This window comes from Drepanopeziza brunnea, assembly GCF_022702325.1.
Source record: "Drepanopeziza brunnea f. sp. 'multigermtubi' strain 214-2 chromosome Unknown ctg12, whole genome shotgun sequence".
NCBI lineage: Eukaryota > Fungi > Ascomycota > Leotiomycetes > Helotiales > Drepanopezizaceae > Drepanopeziza > Drepanopeziza brunnea.
This window is the reverse complement of record NW_027094075.1, coordinates 2129950-2146759: the sequence shown is the minus strand read 5'-3', so window position 1 is coordinate 2146759 and position 16810 is coordinate 2129950. Positions and strand designations below refer to the sequence as shown.

Here is a 16810-nt window from a genome sequence, read left to right as displayed (position 1 = left end):
CTCTTCCTCTCCTTATTGCAATTCCTTTGCCAACTTCGCCTGTTCCCTGCCCGGACCAACAGGAGCAGAACACGACACAAACCAGCTAGCTAGCCCCCAGAAGCTAATCAAAGAGGGAACGAGGAGCTCGGACACTTTCCAGACCGGCGTTGCTGCACCAACGCCGATTTACGAATCAGCAACTGGAGAGAAGCAACAGGCCTGGACGGGCGTCGTACACAGACACGCAAGAAAGGAGAGAAACAATCCGGTCGACTGAATTTGGCTGTGCGCAAGGCAAGACAAGATAAGATAGGACAAGACAATTCGATCGTCATTCCCGTCACCGTCGCATTCGGGTCGCGGGATCTGATTCTGGATCTGGATCTGTCGTGTGAAGGTATCTGAAAGAGGCCGCCGCGGGAGGTCCGATGAGAAGGGATAGGAAAGGGAAGTGGGTTCTATGGTATGTTTCTGCTGCGATGCGATCCTCTGACTGTCGGGGATGGTGGCAATTGCCCATGGGGATGCAAATCAGACCGGAGGGAAATTGTTGCCATGGAGTAGGGGAAGCAGGGCAGGAAAGAAAACAAACAGACCGACTGAAAATCAACTACTAATCCGCACCTTCCTTTTTCTCACAGACCTCTCAATGGCGAAATCAACCGCATCCTCGACTTCAATAAAAGAAGACGACACCCCGAAAACACCAGCCAAGCGGAAACCCAATAACGACGGCGGTAGCAACAAACCGACCAATGTTCCCAATGGCGCCCTCGCCGCAGCCATCATGCGAAAGGCCTCATCCCCCCAAGTCGCCAGCCCTCGAACGCCCCTGCGCAAACACTCTACGCAGCCGAACCTCAAGACCCCCAACTCGGCTCCGGCGCGCGCGAGAAAGGCTCCCGAGCCGACACTGCTAGGCGATTTCCTGCTGGGGAGACCCAGTCCGGCCCGGCAGAGGAACAACGGCATTGGAGCGAAGAGACGGCAGAGTCTTGATGCTGTGAAGCGTGAGATGCGCGCAGAGGTTGTGGCGCAGGTGAGAGCGCCAGGAAAAGTCAACGATCGGGTCAAGGAATGGCAGAAGCAGAGTCGCGGAGCGGGGAAGGGGGAGCAACCGGAAGAGATTGTGGTGGAGTATGAGACCGATTCTGAGGTTGGGGGTGTTCCGGTACAGGAGAAGATTGCTGCGCCGAAGCAGAGGCTGAAGCGGAAGTCCAGGACGAAGCCTCCTGACCATGGAGACGACGATGAGAGGGGGAGGGGCGCTACTCCGGATGATGGGGAGGATAGGGGTAGAGAGAGGAGTAAGAGCGTGGCGCCGAAGAAGAGGGTTATTAGCGATGACCACTGGATGATGAAGAAAAAGAAGAGTCCGAAGGGGAAAGGCGCCAGCATCCCGAAGAACTTCCTCAAGGCAACGGCAATCAATCCGCCTTTCGAGAAGAAGATTGAGGATTGGGTGAAGCGGATGGAGGATGAGCCTGCGCCCGTGCTGGAGAAGCCGCGGAGCAGGAGTAGAAAGGTGCTGGAGAGGGACGTGGCAGACGGAGCGAGGAAGGTCGAGGAGCCGAGAGCGTGGAGGGTGGAAAATTTGATGCCGGGGGATGACGGGATCCGAGTTAAGCCTATGAAGGTCAGACCTGATAGGCAGAGGGCGTCTTCTACTCCGAGGGTGAAAGCTGCCGCTTTGCAGGACGACGGGATTCGAATTAAGCCTATGAAGGAGAGACCTGATAGGGAGAGGGCGTCTTCTAATTCGAGGGTGAAAGCTGCTGCTTTGCAGGACGATGGGATTCGAATTAAGCCTATGAAGGAGAGACCTGACAGGGAGAGGGCGTTCTCTACTTCGAGGGTGAAAGCTGTCGCTTTGCAGGATGATGGGATACGAGTGTTTGCTCCGAAGACCTTTCCGAATGATGACGATGGCATTAAGGACAAACTTCCGAAGGGTAGACCAAGCAAGGAACGAATGGCTCCTGTCTCCAAGGGGAAAGTTGCTCCGCAGGATGATGGTATTCGGGTCACTGCCTCAAATACCAGCTTTAACGACGATGGCATCAGGATACGACCCTCTAGAGAATCTTCGCCCCAGTCAGATCTGCGGATAAAACCTGTCCGAAAAGATGGGAGCAAGAGACGTCCGAAGGAAGAGGGAGAATCGCCCACTCCGACCCCTAGAAAGAAGAGCAAGCAACACGTCAAGCCACCTTCTGAGACTGAAACGGGAGCTCGAGTCACTTCCCATGGAACGGCTTCGTATCGCGACGAGGATACTGTATCCCATGTCACTCCAGCTCCTCGCCCGAGATCCAGCCGTCGAAGCCAGAAATCGGAGACCCCAACCGAAACTCTGGATGAGATTCCATTCGGCAATTCTGCATTCAGTGTACTTGATCTACCACTCGGTGCCGAGGCCAACACTATGAGACGGTCTGAGTCGAAGCGAACTCCTAGTTTCTCTGCCGTTGTACCCAAAGTGTTGAAGCGGGTGTACACTGAAGGCAAGAAAATGATGCAGGATACTGCTGAACCACCCAGAGGAGGGATAAACCAGCCTCCCAGCATTGACTCTTGGTTAAATGGTACGGTAGACCCGCTTGCTGAAGAACCAGTAGCCCAGCCAGACACCCTCAAAGTGCCCACAGCTCCAGTTTCGAGGTTGCCCAGCAAGAAAGAGGGCGATCGAGCAGAAAAACATATTGAGCCTGGCCCGGAGCGCAGTGAGCAGAAACGTCAAAGTAACAAGCGAAGGTCTTGGGAGAAAGAAGAGAGCCCACGCGTTAAGTCTCCTGTTGAGGCCAGGGATCGCAATACCCTGCCAAGTATGGAGAATTCTCCGCCTGCTTCCTCATCTGGTTTGAGAAGAAGTCCGGCTACTCGTAATATGTCCTCGCCAAAGTCACCACGGAAGCTGACTCTGAAAGAGGCTGTGCTCGACGCTTTCAAGGGCGAGTCGTCGGTAGCAAAAAAGGATTCTCCGAGTCCCTTTGACTTCATTGGAATGAGAGATCGTGATGTGAACCGGCTAGAGTCTGTTGCTGAAAATCCACCCCCAAAACGCACTCCTCGAGTGGACGAGGAGCCAACTTCTCAGCAACCAAATCTGGAGAGAGCGTTGCCCTCGTTCCCTAGACGGCTGGCACCAACTACTGGCAATCATAGGCTGTCCACCATTGCTTCTGTTGAGACATTCAGAACTGGAACGGAATCATCGTTGACAGAGACTTCCGCACCCTCTGAGCTCACCCAAACAACACTCACGCAGAGCAGTGTCCTCACTGGAACCACTGCTTCAACCCTCTCGCAGACGACTGCGTCTTCGTCTTCTCTCTCGCGTACCACGGGCACCAGTCTCTCCAGACATAGCAAAGTCTCCACCAGCAATCGCAGCAACAAGAGTAACAGCGGGGGACTCAAGAGGAGACTCACCAAGCATTCTGATCTGGTCTCGATGCTCTCTCTGCCAGACTCGGAGGTACCAGGTCGTGGGCACAGCATCAAGTCGGCGCGGAGTATCCGAACCACCAAGGCAAACCTCGAGACGGCAACTATCCAGGATATCTTTCGAGAACTTGCAGACGACGAGGCCAAATATATGCGGGAGCTGAACACGCTCGTCGACGGGGTGATCCCAGTGCTGCTGACGTGCGTGTTATCAAAATCCGAACTTGCTATCGCTACTGGTCTTTTTGACCCACTCGCTAGCTCCACCGACAACCTCCAAACGAAACCCATTGTTGACATGGGCGTCGCGCTCGAACGACTCAAGAGCCTCCACAAACGCATCCCTCTCACTGATCCCCTAGACTTTATTCGCTGGGCTGAATCAGCTGTCAAGACTTACGAGGATTTCATACACGCCTGGCGCTCTGGGTTCGAGGACGTCGTTGTTAATCTTGCCCCTGCGTCACGTACCGACTCGATGGCCGTGGAGTCAGATCGGGACAAGATGAAAATCGACAAGCACGGTGATGTTCTGCGCGATACAGGAGAGAGAGCTGATGTGGGGTATATGCTGAAGAGACCCCTCGTGCGCACCAAGGGGCTGGCAAAGGCCACAAAGGTTTGTTTACTTTCGACGTGAACTTTGGCAACGCTAATATTTGTGTAGGGATTTGCGATGATTCTTGGTACAGAAAAGGCCGAAGCTACAAGAGACAGATACGAAGAATTGCAGGCCCTGCGCCGACGACGAGTTGAGGAAGAGAGTGCCAGAAAGGAGGACCTGCGCGCAATCAACACGGATACTAGCCGCGTTCACGACCTGAGAACGATGTCGCATGTGAAGGGTGTCACGATTTCCCGCCACAGAAACGTGATGATGAAGGATGTTTTTGATCTAGAGATATTTCACTCCAGCGGCGAACAATACGTGTGTGAAACAGAGATCACCTTTCGCTCCGGCAGCTCCAAGATGGAAAATGATGGTGACATTTTGATCTGCCAGACCGACGAAAATGAAAATTTCCTTCTCTTTCCTCCGATTTCCATGAAAAACATCTCAGCACGTCAAGGAGACCGGGACACGGAGCTTGTTGTCATGGTTCGCGGACAAGCTATTGGCATCAATGGCAGGGAGGAATGGTCAGAATGCTTAGTACTTGATGCCGACGATGCACAGATTGCCGGAGAATGGTTGCTCATATTCGGCCTTTACCCTATCCCGCCGTCTATCAAACAATACACGCCTATGCTTGATCCAGAGCTTGAGACTGTCCTTTCTCAAGCTGGTGATGACACGAAGAGCATCGTTGGCGCCCTCAAGTCCAAGAGTTCGGACGAGATACCTTTCGGTGAGCGACCTCGGCGGGAAGCTGAAGAGGAAATCAGGGGTGGACAGCCAGGACTCATGCATGCTGCATACAGTTTGCTCTCGAAAGATGCAATCAGTAAGCTTTCGGACGACTGTGTCTTGGACATCGAAGACCTCAATGATGCTATGATGAAGGCTGACAGAAAGTCGTTTCTTCGGCTACCAAAATACGGTTGGGCAACGACTCTGAATTGCGTTATGTCAGGAGGGTTGGATCCATATGCAGTGAATGATGAGGATTCCAGGCCCAGGAGTAGGGACGACCAAGATGACAATGCAAAGAAACCAACAAAATATGACAACATCTTCCTCTCGAAGCGCAGATCGCCCAGTCCTCAGGCACAAACCAACACGCCGTTGAAGGAGGCGATGAGACCGGAGTTGACTTACACGGACAGATATCACGAGAAGATTCCCTCTCAACACGAGGACACTCCACCGCCACCACCCGCTCACAAAACTCCTCCGAGACCGGCACTGAAGCTCACACCAGTTCTCGATTCGCCTACACCCCGTGCCAGAAATCGTCGCACATCATCGCCATTGAAGCACGAGTATCAACCTTCCGAGGATGCCTCAGGTACTTCTTCTGCAGCTGAGGCAACCGAGTCCGAGTCCGGGTCAGAAGAGTACACAACTTCAGAGGACGATTCTGATAATCTCGAAGAGGAAGAGACTAGACCCACTACTGCTACTACCATACCAGTAATCAACGTCACTGAGAAAGCTGCCTCCCGTCCAGCATCGATTTATAATCATCCTAATGCGAGCCTGGCACCGTCCATGTCGGCTTCTCAAGCTCCTTTCAAACCTGTCATTCGACCAGCTGCTCCCCGGCCAGAGACTGCGAGGACTAAAATTACTGCCATGATCTCTCACTGGTCGGACTCTGAAGGTAGATGGATCGATGTCTGCGATGGACTCTGCTCTGTTGTCGTTGGACCTGGGCGTGTCGAGGGATTTGACATCGGTTTTGCCAACTCGATTTCCCCAGGGGAGGAATCGTATATCGATCGGAAGCCTACCACAGACTCTGATCCACTGGTTGGACAAGATATCACACCGCACGTCTCTTTACGTCGCAGCACTAAGATCGATATTGAGATCAAGGCACCTCCATCCCCAAGTTCGCGCATGAAGGGCACCAGACTGACACTTAGATACCGGTCAATCAATGCTCATGACTCCGTTGAGCTGTACAAAGCCCTGCATAGCGCCCGCATGGAAAACTTGAAGTTCAAGATTCTTGAGGAGGAGCGGCTCCTGTCCTCATATGGTCACAACTCCCGTTACCGCACCATCCTCCGCAACAAGAGCTTCCGCCGCTCCGAGGCCAGTGTAGCAGCTCTAAGTACAGCCGGCAGCGAGAAAAGCAGTCTCGGTTCGGCCCTCAGTGCTGTCAAGCGTTTCGGCATCGGCGGCATGTTCAACATCGGCAAGTCCTCCCTGCAAGCCGGCGAAGGCAACGGTGGCATCTCCACTTCCTCGTCCGATTACTCAAACATCACACCGCACACCAATGACCCGTCTCTCGCGGCAAACAGCCAAAGCGGCGGCAGTTTATGGAGCAACGGCGTTACGGTCCACGACCTGGGCTGGCAAGACATTAGTATCCGGCTGTACATTGCCACCAGAGGAGGAAAATGGGATGACCTTGGTCCCGCCTACCTCACCGTCCAGGCTCCGCCTCCGGGCATGAGACAAGCTTCCTCCTTGAATCACGGACCCCAGAAGAGAATCACTGTTACCCAGCGGTTTGGAAATGGCGAGGAAGATGTGAATCTGATCCTGGATTGCGCATTGGGCGCGGACTGCTTCTCCAAGATGGGCCATCGGGGCGTGATTGCCAACGTGTGGGAGGATATTAGGGGCGACAACGGGGTCGTGGGGTTCGCGAGTAGTCGGGGCGGGGTGGCGGGCAGAGTGCGGAAGTGGTGTTTCCAGACGGCCCGGTCAGGGGACTGTCAGTGGATCTACATGCTTTGTCGGAGCGGGCTGGCTTAGGCTTTCTCACGCTACACCGGATCTGGGGGAGAGGCTTCTTTGGTGACTGCATACGGGGTAGGGATCATTTGGTGCTTTTACGATGTCACGGCTCTCTTGTACCATTATGGAGGAGATATGCGCTCATACTTGCGTGGCTGCATCTGGAGGCGGCGGCTTTTTTTTTTTTTACATTGGTTCCTCCTTGTTTGTGTATCTAAGCTAGGCGTTTAGAAGGAGTCAAGGGGCTTAGATATGGTTGGCGTAATGGGTGTGGGACAGTACATCCTTTGGGAGTTGGAGTTGGGGTCTCACATGGGTTTGTTTTTAGGGGGGTGATTGTGGAGCTGGGATGAGATGTAAGGGGATGTATGGGGAGAGGTGGTAGTTGGTTGTTGGAAGGAAGGGTTGTAGTTGAGTAGTTGAGTAATACATATTGTCTTGACTCTGGCTTTCTCAGGCCTTCTCTGGATTACAATCACTTCCGCAATGGGGTTTTGTGTTTTGTATTCTGTGTGTTTTGTGTTTTGTGTTTTGTTTTGCCTATTTCTTTTCATTAAAGAACGAACGGTTGTTGGGATGTTCTTATGGAATAATTGAGGTTGAGACTGTAGCCTATCAGTGATTGAGCTCTTCGTGGATGGTTGTAAACCTATTCTTTGAGGCTAGCACCGTTTGCAAAGGCTCTACAGGCTCCAAAGGCTTCAAAAGTTCTGTGTATCCGCCAAGCCCGCCAACTGGAAGTCCAGTTTTCTATATTCGTGAATGTACGGCACCGGACTCAGGAAGATCCAGTCTTTCCGTCCTCGGTGGATCCTTGCATAGATCGGGATCGGCTCAAAATGATCATAATCACCTTCATTATGAGTATACATCTGCGATATCTCTTTGGAGCTCACCGCCGTGGTGTTCATGGACATTACCGAGCCACTAACATATTTAAGATAGACAGACGGATGCATTTTGATCTTTACCGAGCCCCCTCATCAGACAATCTGGTGCAGTGCACTATTAACCGAGCCTTTCTTTTCTTAGGCTGGCCGAGCCCCCGAGCACCAATTCACAATAAGCGAATGGAGACGCATAAGTTAGCCGAGGACATTCACTAGCAACAACTTTTTCTAACGCAACGATTGAATTTACCAGAGGGGGGGAACTCGGAAACCGAGGGGATAGCGCAGGCGGGGGCTGATAAAGCTTTGCTACGCTGTCGAAGATATCTGAGGGAGGTGAATCATTGTTTATTTGTTTTGGTATTCCAGGAAAGTTTCAGATAATCCTTTTAATTGCTGTTACAGTGGGATCAAATCTAGACCATCGTCGTCATAAGTGCATGAAGGCCGTGATCGATCTAGATAGGCTTGCGTTGAAGCTGGGTACTCGATGAATCAAGTCGGAACATCATTTGAGTGCCACCGCAGGAGATTTTGGTGGACGTTCTTGCTGCGGTCCCGGTGAAGCATAAATGGAGTTGTAGTCTTCTAATCATCCGTAACGCGCGAAGCCGGCATTAGAATGGCCTTTAATATTCGTTGGGGTCCTGTAGTCCTGAACGAGATTCTGCGTAGGTAGTCAAGGGACGCATTTGGGTATCGTAAGATGCTCTTTAAGGGGAGTGACGTTGTGTAAAAATAGATCTTTCTCGAGTATCGTAAATTTCAGATTCAGCGAAGATCATCACGTAAAGAGGGTCTTGGAACATTTATTTCCCGCAGTGGTTGTTTTGTGCCACGCTAACGGGTACTCCCGCTATCAAAGCCGCACTTACCAACCAGGACCCCTGGATCCTTCTACTGATAAGTATGCCAGAACCGTAACATTAAGTTAAGCATACTTTATGTACACTTTGAGTAAAGCAGAGTCGATGATTTTAAAGCACATATCTTTTGATTTTATAGAGATTTATCCTTGCGCAGCGAACATTTTGCGATCCAGATCGGGATTCTCATTAATTTTCGCTTGAGTTTGGCGGTTTTGAATAGTGTTTGACGCGGGGCATAATACTTTCGCCCACTTTAGAGAATGTCTATTAAAGTTGCGACGTCAAGTCCCACTGTTAGATACGATCACAAGAATGCAAGACTCCGTGCCAATTTAAGGGCTGGGGCACGAAACAACGATTATCGAATTCTTTGAAACCGTCCTCTTGGCTTTTGATGGTTCTAGAAAAGTATTCATATCTCTTCAGATTCTCCCATTTCGATAACAGCTTCAGGTCATCATTTCATTGCAATTAACTATTCATTATTAAACGCTTTCATTCTTTACGAAAAGCTTTCCATCTTTACTATCCTACCCGTCTTCGAACACCTCTTTATTCATCTACCAACTGATCAATATGATATTCACTAGCACTATCGTCGCCGCTTTGCTTACCCTTGCTGCATCAGCAGCTCCTGCCGCTCTTGTTCCTCGATAAGCAGGGACTATCTATCAAGCTATGTCGTGTTCCTCGCTTATTCTAGTATTTACACTGCAATTCTCATATATTCGCATAGTAAAACAGTATCAAAATCAATAATTAAAGTAATCTTTCGTACCTTTCCTTTTCATTTGACTCTTAATGTTATCGTTAAGCTTAGAATCGCTATTATAAGCTGCCGAATCATCTTCGTTTCCTTCTTCGGCTTCGGAATCGATTACAATAGCCGCCGATTGGAGAGCCTTAGCGCCAGATTTTAAAGAGGTCGGGAATTTGGATACGCCAAGCTTAATTGGCGCACGGACCTATACTATGAAAAAGTACATCAAAAGTACGTAGTACCATTTTTAATATCTTAACACAGCACAACAATAAAGCAAATACATATAATTGGAATTGTAGTACTTGATCATTGTTTGAAACAATACGGTACTTCTTCTTATGCAAGAACATATACGATATAGTTAGTGGTTCATTTTATATAAATTATATAAGGACAAAATCTACTGTCCCGGATCCCTGGGTGTCCTGGGTCCCAGGTGCCGACCTGGTTGCGCCAAGTCGGGGGTTTTTCAGAATTGAATTCAAGGCAGCCGACGATTAGAAATCATTCTTTCTAATCGTGCTATATACTACTATTGTGTGTTTTTGTACAATTAATATCTAATATTTATTCGTAAGTGCTGCGCCGATAAAAGAGCTAAGGCAAGTTCATTTTGAAATGATACGAGGTCCTGAGGAACGAAGTTGCGATGGTAATATCTTTTGAGTTCGGTTTAGAGTACGTACAGATTATGACCAGTCTTTTAGAAATCCGATTAGACGGATTTCGGAGCTGAGTTAACGCAACTTGTTTATTAATAACTGCGTTATCTACACTTTTCGTTAACTTAGTTAAATCGCGCAAGTAAAGGAATTTTGCAGCCGAGTTAACTCAACCGGCGTAAAGATGACTCGGGGTCATTCTTTCTAACTATGCTATATACAACGTACGTAATAGTTGTATGTTTTCTACCACTAAAGTTCAATACTTATCCGTAGATGCTGCGCCGGCAAAAAGGCTAAGGCAAGTTCATTTTAAAATGATACGGAGTTCGGAGAAATAGAAGCGCGATAGTAATATATCTCTGAATTCGGTCTAGAATACGGTACGTATTTGTACAGACTACTCGTGCGGCCAGCATATCCGTCCCCATGTCGGAATCATCCCAAATTTACGGAATAGGGTTTCGGAGCCAAAATAACTATATTTACGTATTCCTTCGGTTGGGATACCTGTCTGTCTTTTTACGTAAGAAAGAAATTGCAGCGCTTTGAATCATTTTAAATGTATACGGCATACTTCCAGAGCGCCATGGCTCGGGTTTGGGCAGTACGGAATGGACGAAAGGAGAGACCTTGAACCCCCGTGCCGCGTGCGTACAGTATTAAGGTGTTATAGGAAGCTCGAGATTACTAATCCTAATTTGTTTTTAAGAAGTTTATACAGAGTAGACACCGTGCCGGGTCAAGGGCTGGGGCACGAAACTGTTCCCAGTTGGTCTGCAGATCAGCGATTATCGAACTTTTGAAACCGTCCCTTCCGCTTTTCGTAAGCATCGGTTTTGATCGGCCGATATTTTCCGATGCCTCGGACATAGTAGTAAGTAGTGGAGCACGTTTTCGCATGCCTCAACACTCTAAACTGAATCTCGCTCTATGTCATTTGAAGTGTCTGATTTTTTCAAAGTATCCGATATCCTGGATGCTTGACGAACACAAAGTAAAGGTATCACTCATCAGAACGAGCGCGAAGCAGCGCTATTTCTGATAGCTCAGGACTCCTGTATAAGTCCCTATAAAGGACGTAAATGAAGAAGGGCGAAATTTACATAGGGATAACGGTTGCACCGATGCGGCTTTTGGATACAGCGGCTCTCTTTCATCCTTTAGGCAAGCACGCTAAATACGATGAACAAATCTCCTCTAACATTTGCGTGTAATGAGCTGCTTTCGAGCACATGGTTTCTTGAGAAATTCAACATTTCCGGAACTGGGAGTTGGAACAGAGTGGCTACTAGGATTCGATTGTTAAGTCTACGAAGTGGTTGTATACTGCAGGCAAGACAAATACATACAGGATATGGTATTTTTCAAGAAAACAAAAGAGCTTTTCAATATTAAGAGATGCGTCATGATAGGCCGTAACGTTTAATGAAGGTCAGATGAAAACTTTTCGATGAACAATGAACGTTCTGCGCTCAAAACCTAAGGGGTATGTATATGAATGTGTGGAAGTAGTAGTAGTACTACTACTACTATTATGCAGGCCAAATAATCACATCTTCGAAGGTCAGACACAAGGACGCCCACAATGAGGCATTGGTGGTTCTAATCCTCTCGGAGAATGTGATTGTCAGGCCTGTATTGAGGTAGTTGTATAGGGTACAAGCAGGTCCGCAGCTCAGCGGTTGTGAAATCTTGAAGCCATCCATTTCATTGAGGCTTTTGGCAATACCACCGATTTTAAACGTCGGCTCGCATAGGTGGGCCTCCTTATATCCATTAAGACTGAAAGGAGATAAGGAGGCCCATCTAAGCGAGCCGACGATTACGGTAGGTATAAACTCGACAGAGTGGCGCATAAGGCTGCCAATGATGCATAATCTTTGTTTCCTAACCGATCAGTGCGTTGACTGCGCAAAGAGCAAATTGACCTAAATAAGTTAATTATAACAGATCTACAGACAGGGGCTAGAAGCTCGTGAAAATAAAAAAAATTAAGAGAAGTGTAGGAAAAGCTGGTGGGCAGCCCTCGATCCCCAAAGTCGCCCCTGGTAAGCTTCAAACCTTCCGAAGAATCTGGATCAAGAAGTAGGCCCTTTGCGCAATCAACGCACTGATCAGTAAAGAAACAAAGATTGCTCTGTACACGTTAATAGCAGCCTTGGGCGCCACTCTGTCGAGTTTATACGGTACTCGTGCGGCCGGCATACTACCCACAGTACTGTACAGCCCCAATACTACGTACGTAGTAATCACCGTCTGATGGTGGCTCACAAGTTCAAATCTCCACTTTAAACCCACTTGGTTTCCAGGCGGCAATTAATACGCCTGGGAGATTATACTACTTACCTCATGCGTTGTGATCTTTTCTGGATAGCTGGTAAGCGTAAATTTAGCAAGCTCGACTCTATGTTTAAGATGATTTTCAACATGGGAACAGGTGTGCTGGCTGCATGACTCCATAATCTGGGGCCGGGACTTGTTCCTTTAGCGTAATGTTCACTTCTTACCCGGCTCACGCGCGATGGTGTGGTCTCTATGTTCTTGAAATAATAATCTATATATATATATATTTTCTATCATATCTGTAGGCCTATGGAAAAGTACTTATAACTCTTCAGAGTCCTCTCAGAATATGTCTTAAAACCATCCGCTTATCGCTGTAAGCATCCAGTCTTTACTATCATCTTCCAATAATTACTGTCAATTTCTATTTCTCTTTTAAGACCATTCTTCAATCAGTCATTATAATGTTTATCAACGATATCTTCGCCGCCGCTGTTCTTGCAGCCTCTGCCGTAACAGCAGTACCCTCCTTCATTCCCAAACTGAAACATCAAGATACTGTCAAGCTTTGCGAACATTTTAATTGGTCTTCATGCGGTGAGGTCGCTTACAGACCCGATGTCTGTGGTAAGATCCTTCTTCCAAACCGTATTGATTCGAAGCTTATGAAAGTAAAGTGGACCAAATTGGTATCTTTCAGGATGCTGTTTCCTCTCTCGATACCCGTAAAAAACAATGCCAGTTCTTCGTGTAAGCACTTATTCTTTCTTCTGATCTCAGCGCAATCAGCTGATTGAGATAGTGACAACTACTGCAATTCTGCCTCTGGATTTTTCAATTGGAATGGCGATATTCAGAATATCAAGGATCACCCCGACCTGAGTCAATACGAAAATGCAATCTCCTCTTTCAGATGCGCAGCGTGATATGCTCCTAGCTACGAAGTATAGCCTCAATATGATGAGCTGGATTCGGTCAGGCAGTTTGGAAGAGATTCAGCACTTCTGGACTAGTTTGGACTGGATTTGACGGCTGGGATTGGATTAGGTTGCCTGCTAGAACCAGATAATTATCCCTGTGAAGTGGGAGAAAAGAAGATCATCATCAATCTTAGAGGTGTAGAAAGTCTACATAATATGGGTCACACTACTAGAGTCTTGAAGTAATCAATGAGGGCGGTTCCTTCCACGCACTTTCTGGACTTGATTGCACCATACCCTATCTATCTTGGCTTGACCTTGAAATCAGAAATCGAATCCAGCTTTGTTGCTACATTTAAAATGATATACGTAGTAAGTGATCCTTCGTCCCAAGCGTGATAAAGTCCTTAGAAATTTTAGCGCAACACAGCTAAGACATGGATTATTTAATACATTTGTAGTTGTAGTTGCAGTTATAGTAGTTGTAGTTCTACGTAGTACCACGGTACAGGCCTAAGTATTACCCCTCGAGGGTGCCTTAAAAGTTTAGTTTCCACTTTAAACCCCCTGTTTTCCCTACCCTCGAGGGGTAATACTTACGCCTGCGACGTAGTACGTAGTACTTTGAGGCACCCTCGAGGGGTAATACTTAGGCCTGTACCGTGGTACTTCGTCCTGTGCGAAACAAATATATCCTATTTAAAGAAGGTCAAGAAGTCTAATTTTATCTTTACCTGTACGAGGTGCTCCTTACGAACCTTCAGCTTTCTTTCTCTCTTTTTCTTGCGGTAAAGAAAGAGATAAAGAGTCTAGAAAGCCGAAATTGAATTATTAATATGCGACGTCTTTTCGAGGAGATCTTTTTTTGCCGGCGGTTCCGAACCTCCCTCCTTCTTCTTCTCGAATACTACCGTACGCCGACTACGATCTATACTTAACGGGCATACCGATTAAAAAGACTAAAAGGATTTCAGATCAAAGAACGGGTGTAAAAGACGGGATAAAAAGAGCTTAATCCGATTGATCGAAAATACGTAGTACGACATTGCGCCTTCGAAAGAGCGTCTTGCAAACACACCGGCTCTATTTAAAGGCTACGAACGCGAGCCTTCTTAGCTTTACAACGAAAAAAACGACGTTCGTATTATACGGATCGAGGCCGCCCGTAAGACCATACGTATTCGATAGTTGTCGAAAGAAAAGTCGATGCACAGCATTATAAATTGCTTTTAAAAAGTTTACATAGTGTTTCGCTATTTGATCGAGAGCTTTTCTCTAACGCGGTTTTACTTTCGATTAGATAATACTTTATATATAATTCCTTTACTTAGCACGTCGCCGTACCTTATAAAAGGTCCTCAGGGTCTAAACATTGCGTTTTGGATACCCGCCCGACGTTAGTAAATATAATAACAATAGAAATTATCAAAGGTAAACATGTTTCACTTAGACCACTGGATTATTGGTACCGCCGAAAATATAACAATCGAAAATGGACAGTTCCAAGAGCTGAGACGTACTGATCTGCGGACTTGCTTACGTTGTTACTATTTCTATACAGTAGTACCGGTACTTTGTACTACCTGGCTCTAAACTCGGGAGCTGCTGCGCCGACGCCGCTATGGCTGGATAACAAGTTATGCAAGAGACTACCGGCATCAGATTATTTAGCAAATCAGCGGGGAAGCCAGATAGCGGGGCGCATAAGGCTAACACCCGGGCATATGTATTTTGCCCGGCCTAGAAGTTCACATTGAAAAAAGTATATAGAAATCGTAGTAACTCATCTAGCCTTGCTATAGCGAATCGACCTCCTAAGGAGCATCGTTGTCTGTCACCTGAAATCAATTGACCACCGCTCCAGCGCCGCCGGTCTCACACCCTCTGCAGATCGCGGCTGTCAAAAACCTAATCAAAATTGACTTCTATTCATAGCTAAAACTACTACAACTACTATTATGGGGGGGTGGACTGGGCAACAGTATACTAATCTATCCACTTCATCTATCCCATACAACGTAGCGAAAAGACAGACCGAAGCCGACAACATCCGTGATCTTATAGAAATGTACTTATATCTCTTCAAAACCCTTCACGACTAAATATCATTCAACCTCATCATAAGCATCTATTCTTCCTCACCAACTTCTATTCACTTCTCAAAAATACCCTTCCTTCTTACTGCCAATCTACCAATATCATGTTTGCCAACACAATCGTCGCCGCGGTGGTTCTTGCAGCCTCTGTCGTAACAGCGGCACCTTCCACTCTCGTTGCTAGAGGGCAAGGATTCGTCAACGTTTGCATCGATCCTGACTATGTTGATTGCTACGATAAGTACTACAAAGACAACACGTGTAGTAAGAGATTCCCCTTTTCCCCAAACTTTGGAGATCGAAGCTTACACATTCAACAGTCGATTTTAAAGAAGGTGATAAGTATAACGATGCTATCAGCTCTTTGAATACAAATGGAGCCGAATGCTATTTCTATGAGTAAGCACTCCATCTTGATGTTTTCTCCATTTCAATCTCAGATAGCTAGCTGATCGAGATTAGGTACCAAGGGTGCTCTTCCATATCTTTCGTAGCGAGTGGCGGAATTCCCAACCTCGCCGAGCGCACCGTTAAAACCGATGATTGGATCTCTTCTTTCAAGTGCAATATATCTTAGTCTTGAGTTGGATTGGCGGCTAGGACTCAGGGTTGTGCTATCTAGTGTAGATGATTTATCTTTGATCAGGCATCGATATTACTTTTATGGATTGCTACATGTACACATACATACGATGTATTGGTTATTGTATATATTGGTATGCGGTCTTCCCATTTCGGTCGCAGCTGGTTTATAGATAGATGATCAAGCCCCTTGCATTTTCGAGCTCTCCGTTCCACACCTCTCTCATCTCTTGCGAATTCTCATTCGATACTTGCCAAGTTGCAGGTATATCTTAGCACGCGAAAAGGTACCAAGACACAGGGCAACTATTCTAACCTACATCCGATCGGTAATACCAACCAACACCCCTTTAATCTAACCTTTGCGCAAGATTCCAGACCTTCAGCAAGAAACACGTTCCCTTATCCGCTTACCTTCAATACTTAAGAAAAGCTATTTCCATTACTGCACCATCAACACATGATAGGATAGCAACATCGAATCACTGAATTGGAACAACCTTCCTTCCTCTTTCACCAATTCACTTTCAGGAAAACTTCAATACGCATGAAAATTCCGCCCACAATCTCATTTCAATTTTTGATTTCACCCCGAGACTATTTTTCTAATATTTGATAGTGGCCATCGCTTCCCGCGCAATCTTCCAACAGCATCTACTTACCTACATACTTCTTCCTTCATCCGAGATCCAGGCCGCGCTGCGCATATCCATCTGTACGCGTATCTTTGAAATGCCTCTCAAAGGTTTACCTAAGAGTCTGCGACGCCGCGGGATCAGAAACCCCCGTCATTGGTTATCTGACAAGAGAGCCTTTCCCTGCTGACGTGGTTTCTGCTCTCAATGGGATGGTATTTTATATATTTTTTATGTGTCATCCTCTGCCTCTGCTTAGCACGCCGTCGGACCTTGCGAGAAATTGTGTCCGATCCATACCATTCACCTCTCAAACAAAAGCA

At 47.3% G+C, this 16810-nt stretch overlaps 3 protein-coding genes across 4 annotated transcripts; all 3 read left to right on the top strand.

The window, feature by feature from the left end:
• Nucleotides 1-631: 631 nt before the first annotated feature.
• L3040_007308 (uncharacterized protein) lies at nt 632-6802 on the top strand (the record flags this gene model as incomplete). Of its 2 annotated transcripts, none has more annotated exons than XM_007288809.2 (2): nt 632-4048; nt 4097-6802. In XM_007288809.2, 2 exons carry the CDS (start codon nt 632-634, stop codon nt 6800-6802), a joined length of 6123 nt encoding a protein of 2040 aa, XP_007288871.2. The 2 variants fall into 2 exon arrangements, with proteins under 2 accessions (XP_007288871.2, XP_066011029.1); XM_066156228.1 differs by lacking the exon at nt 4097-6802 and having other exon boundaries at nt 632-1997; nt 2047-2093.
• A 5916-nt stretch (nt 6803-12718) lies between these two features.
• Nucleotides 12719-13180, top strand: L3040_007307 (uncharacterized protein; the record flags this gene model as incomplete). Its single annotated transcript, XM_007288808.1, has 3 exons — nt 12719-12881; nt 12932-13004; nt 13057-13180. The coding sequence occupies 3 exons, from the start codon at nt 12719-12721 to the stop codon at nt 13178-13180; spliced, it is 360 nt and encodes a 119-aa protein (XP_007288870.1).
• A 2194-nt stretch (nt 13181-15374) lies between these two features.
• L3040_007306 (uncharacterized protein) lies at nt 15375-15847 on the top strand (the record flags this gene model as incomplete). Its single annotated transcript, XM_007288807.2, has 3 exons — nt 15375-15534; nt 15591-15669; nt 15733-15847. The coding sequence occupies 3 exons, from the start codon at nt 15375-15377 to the stop codon at nt 15845-15847; spliced, it is 354 nt and encodes a 117-aa protein (XP_007288869.2).
• Between the last annotated feature and the right edge of the window lie 963 nt (nt 15848-16810).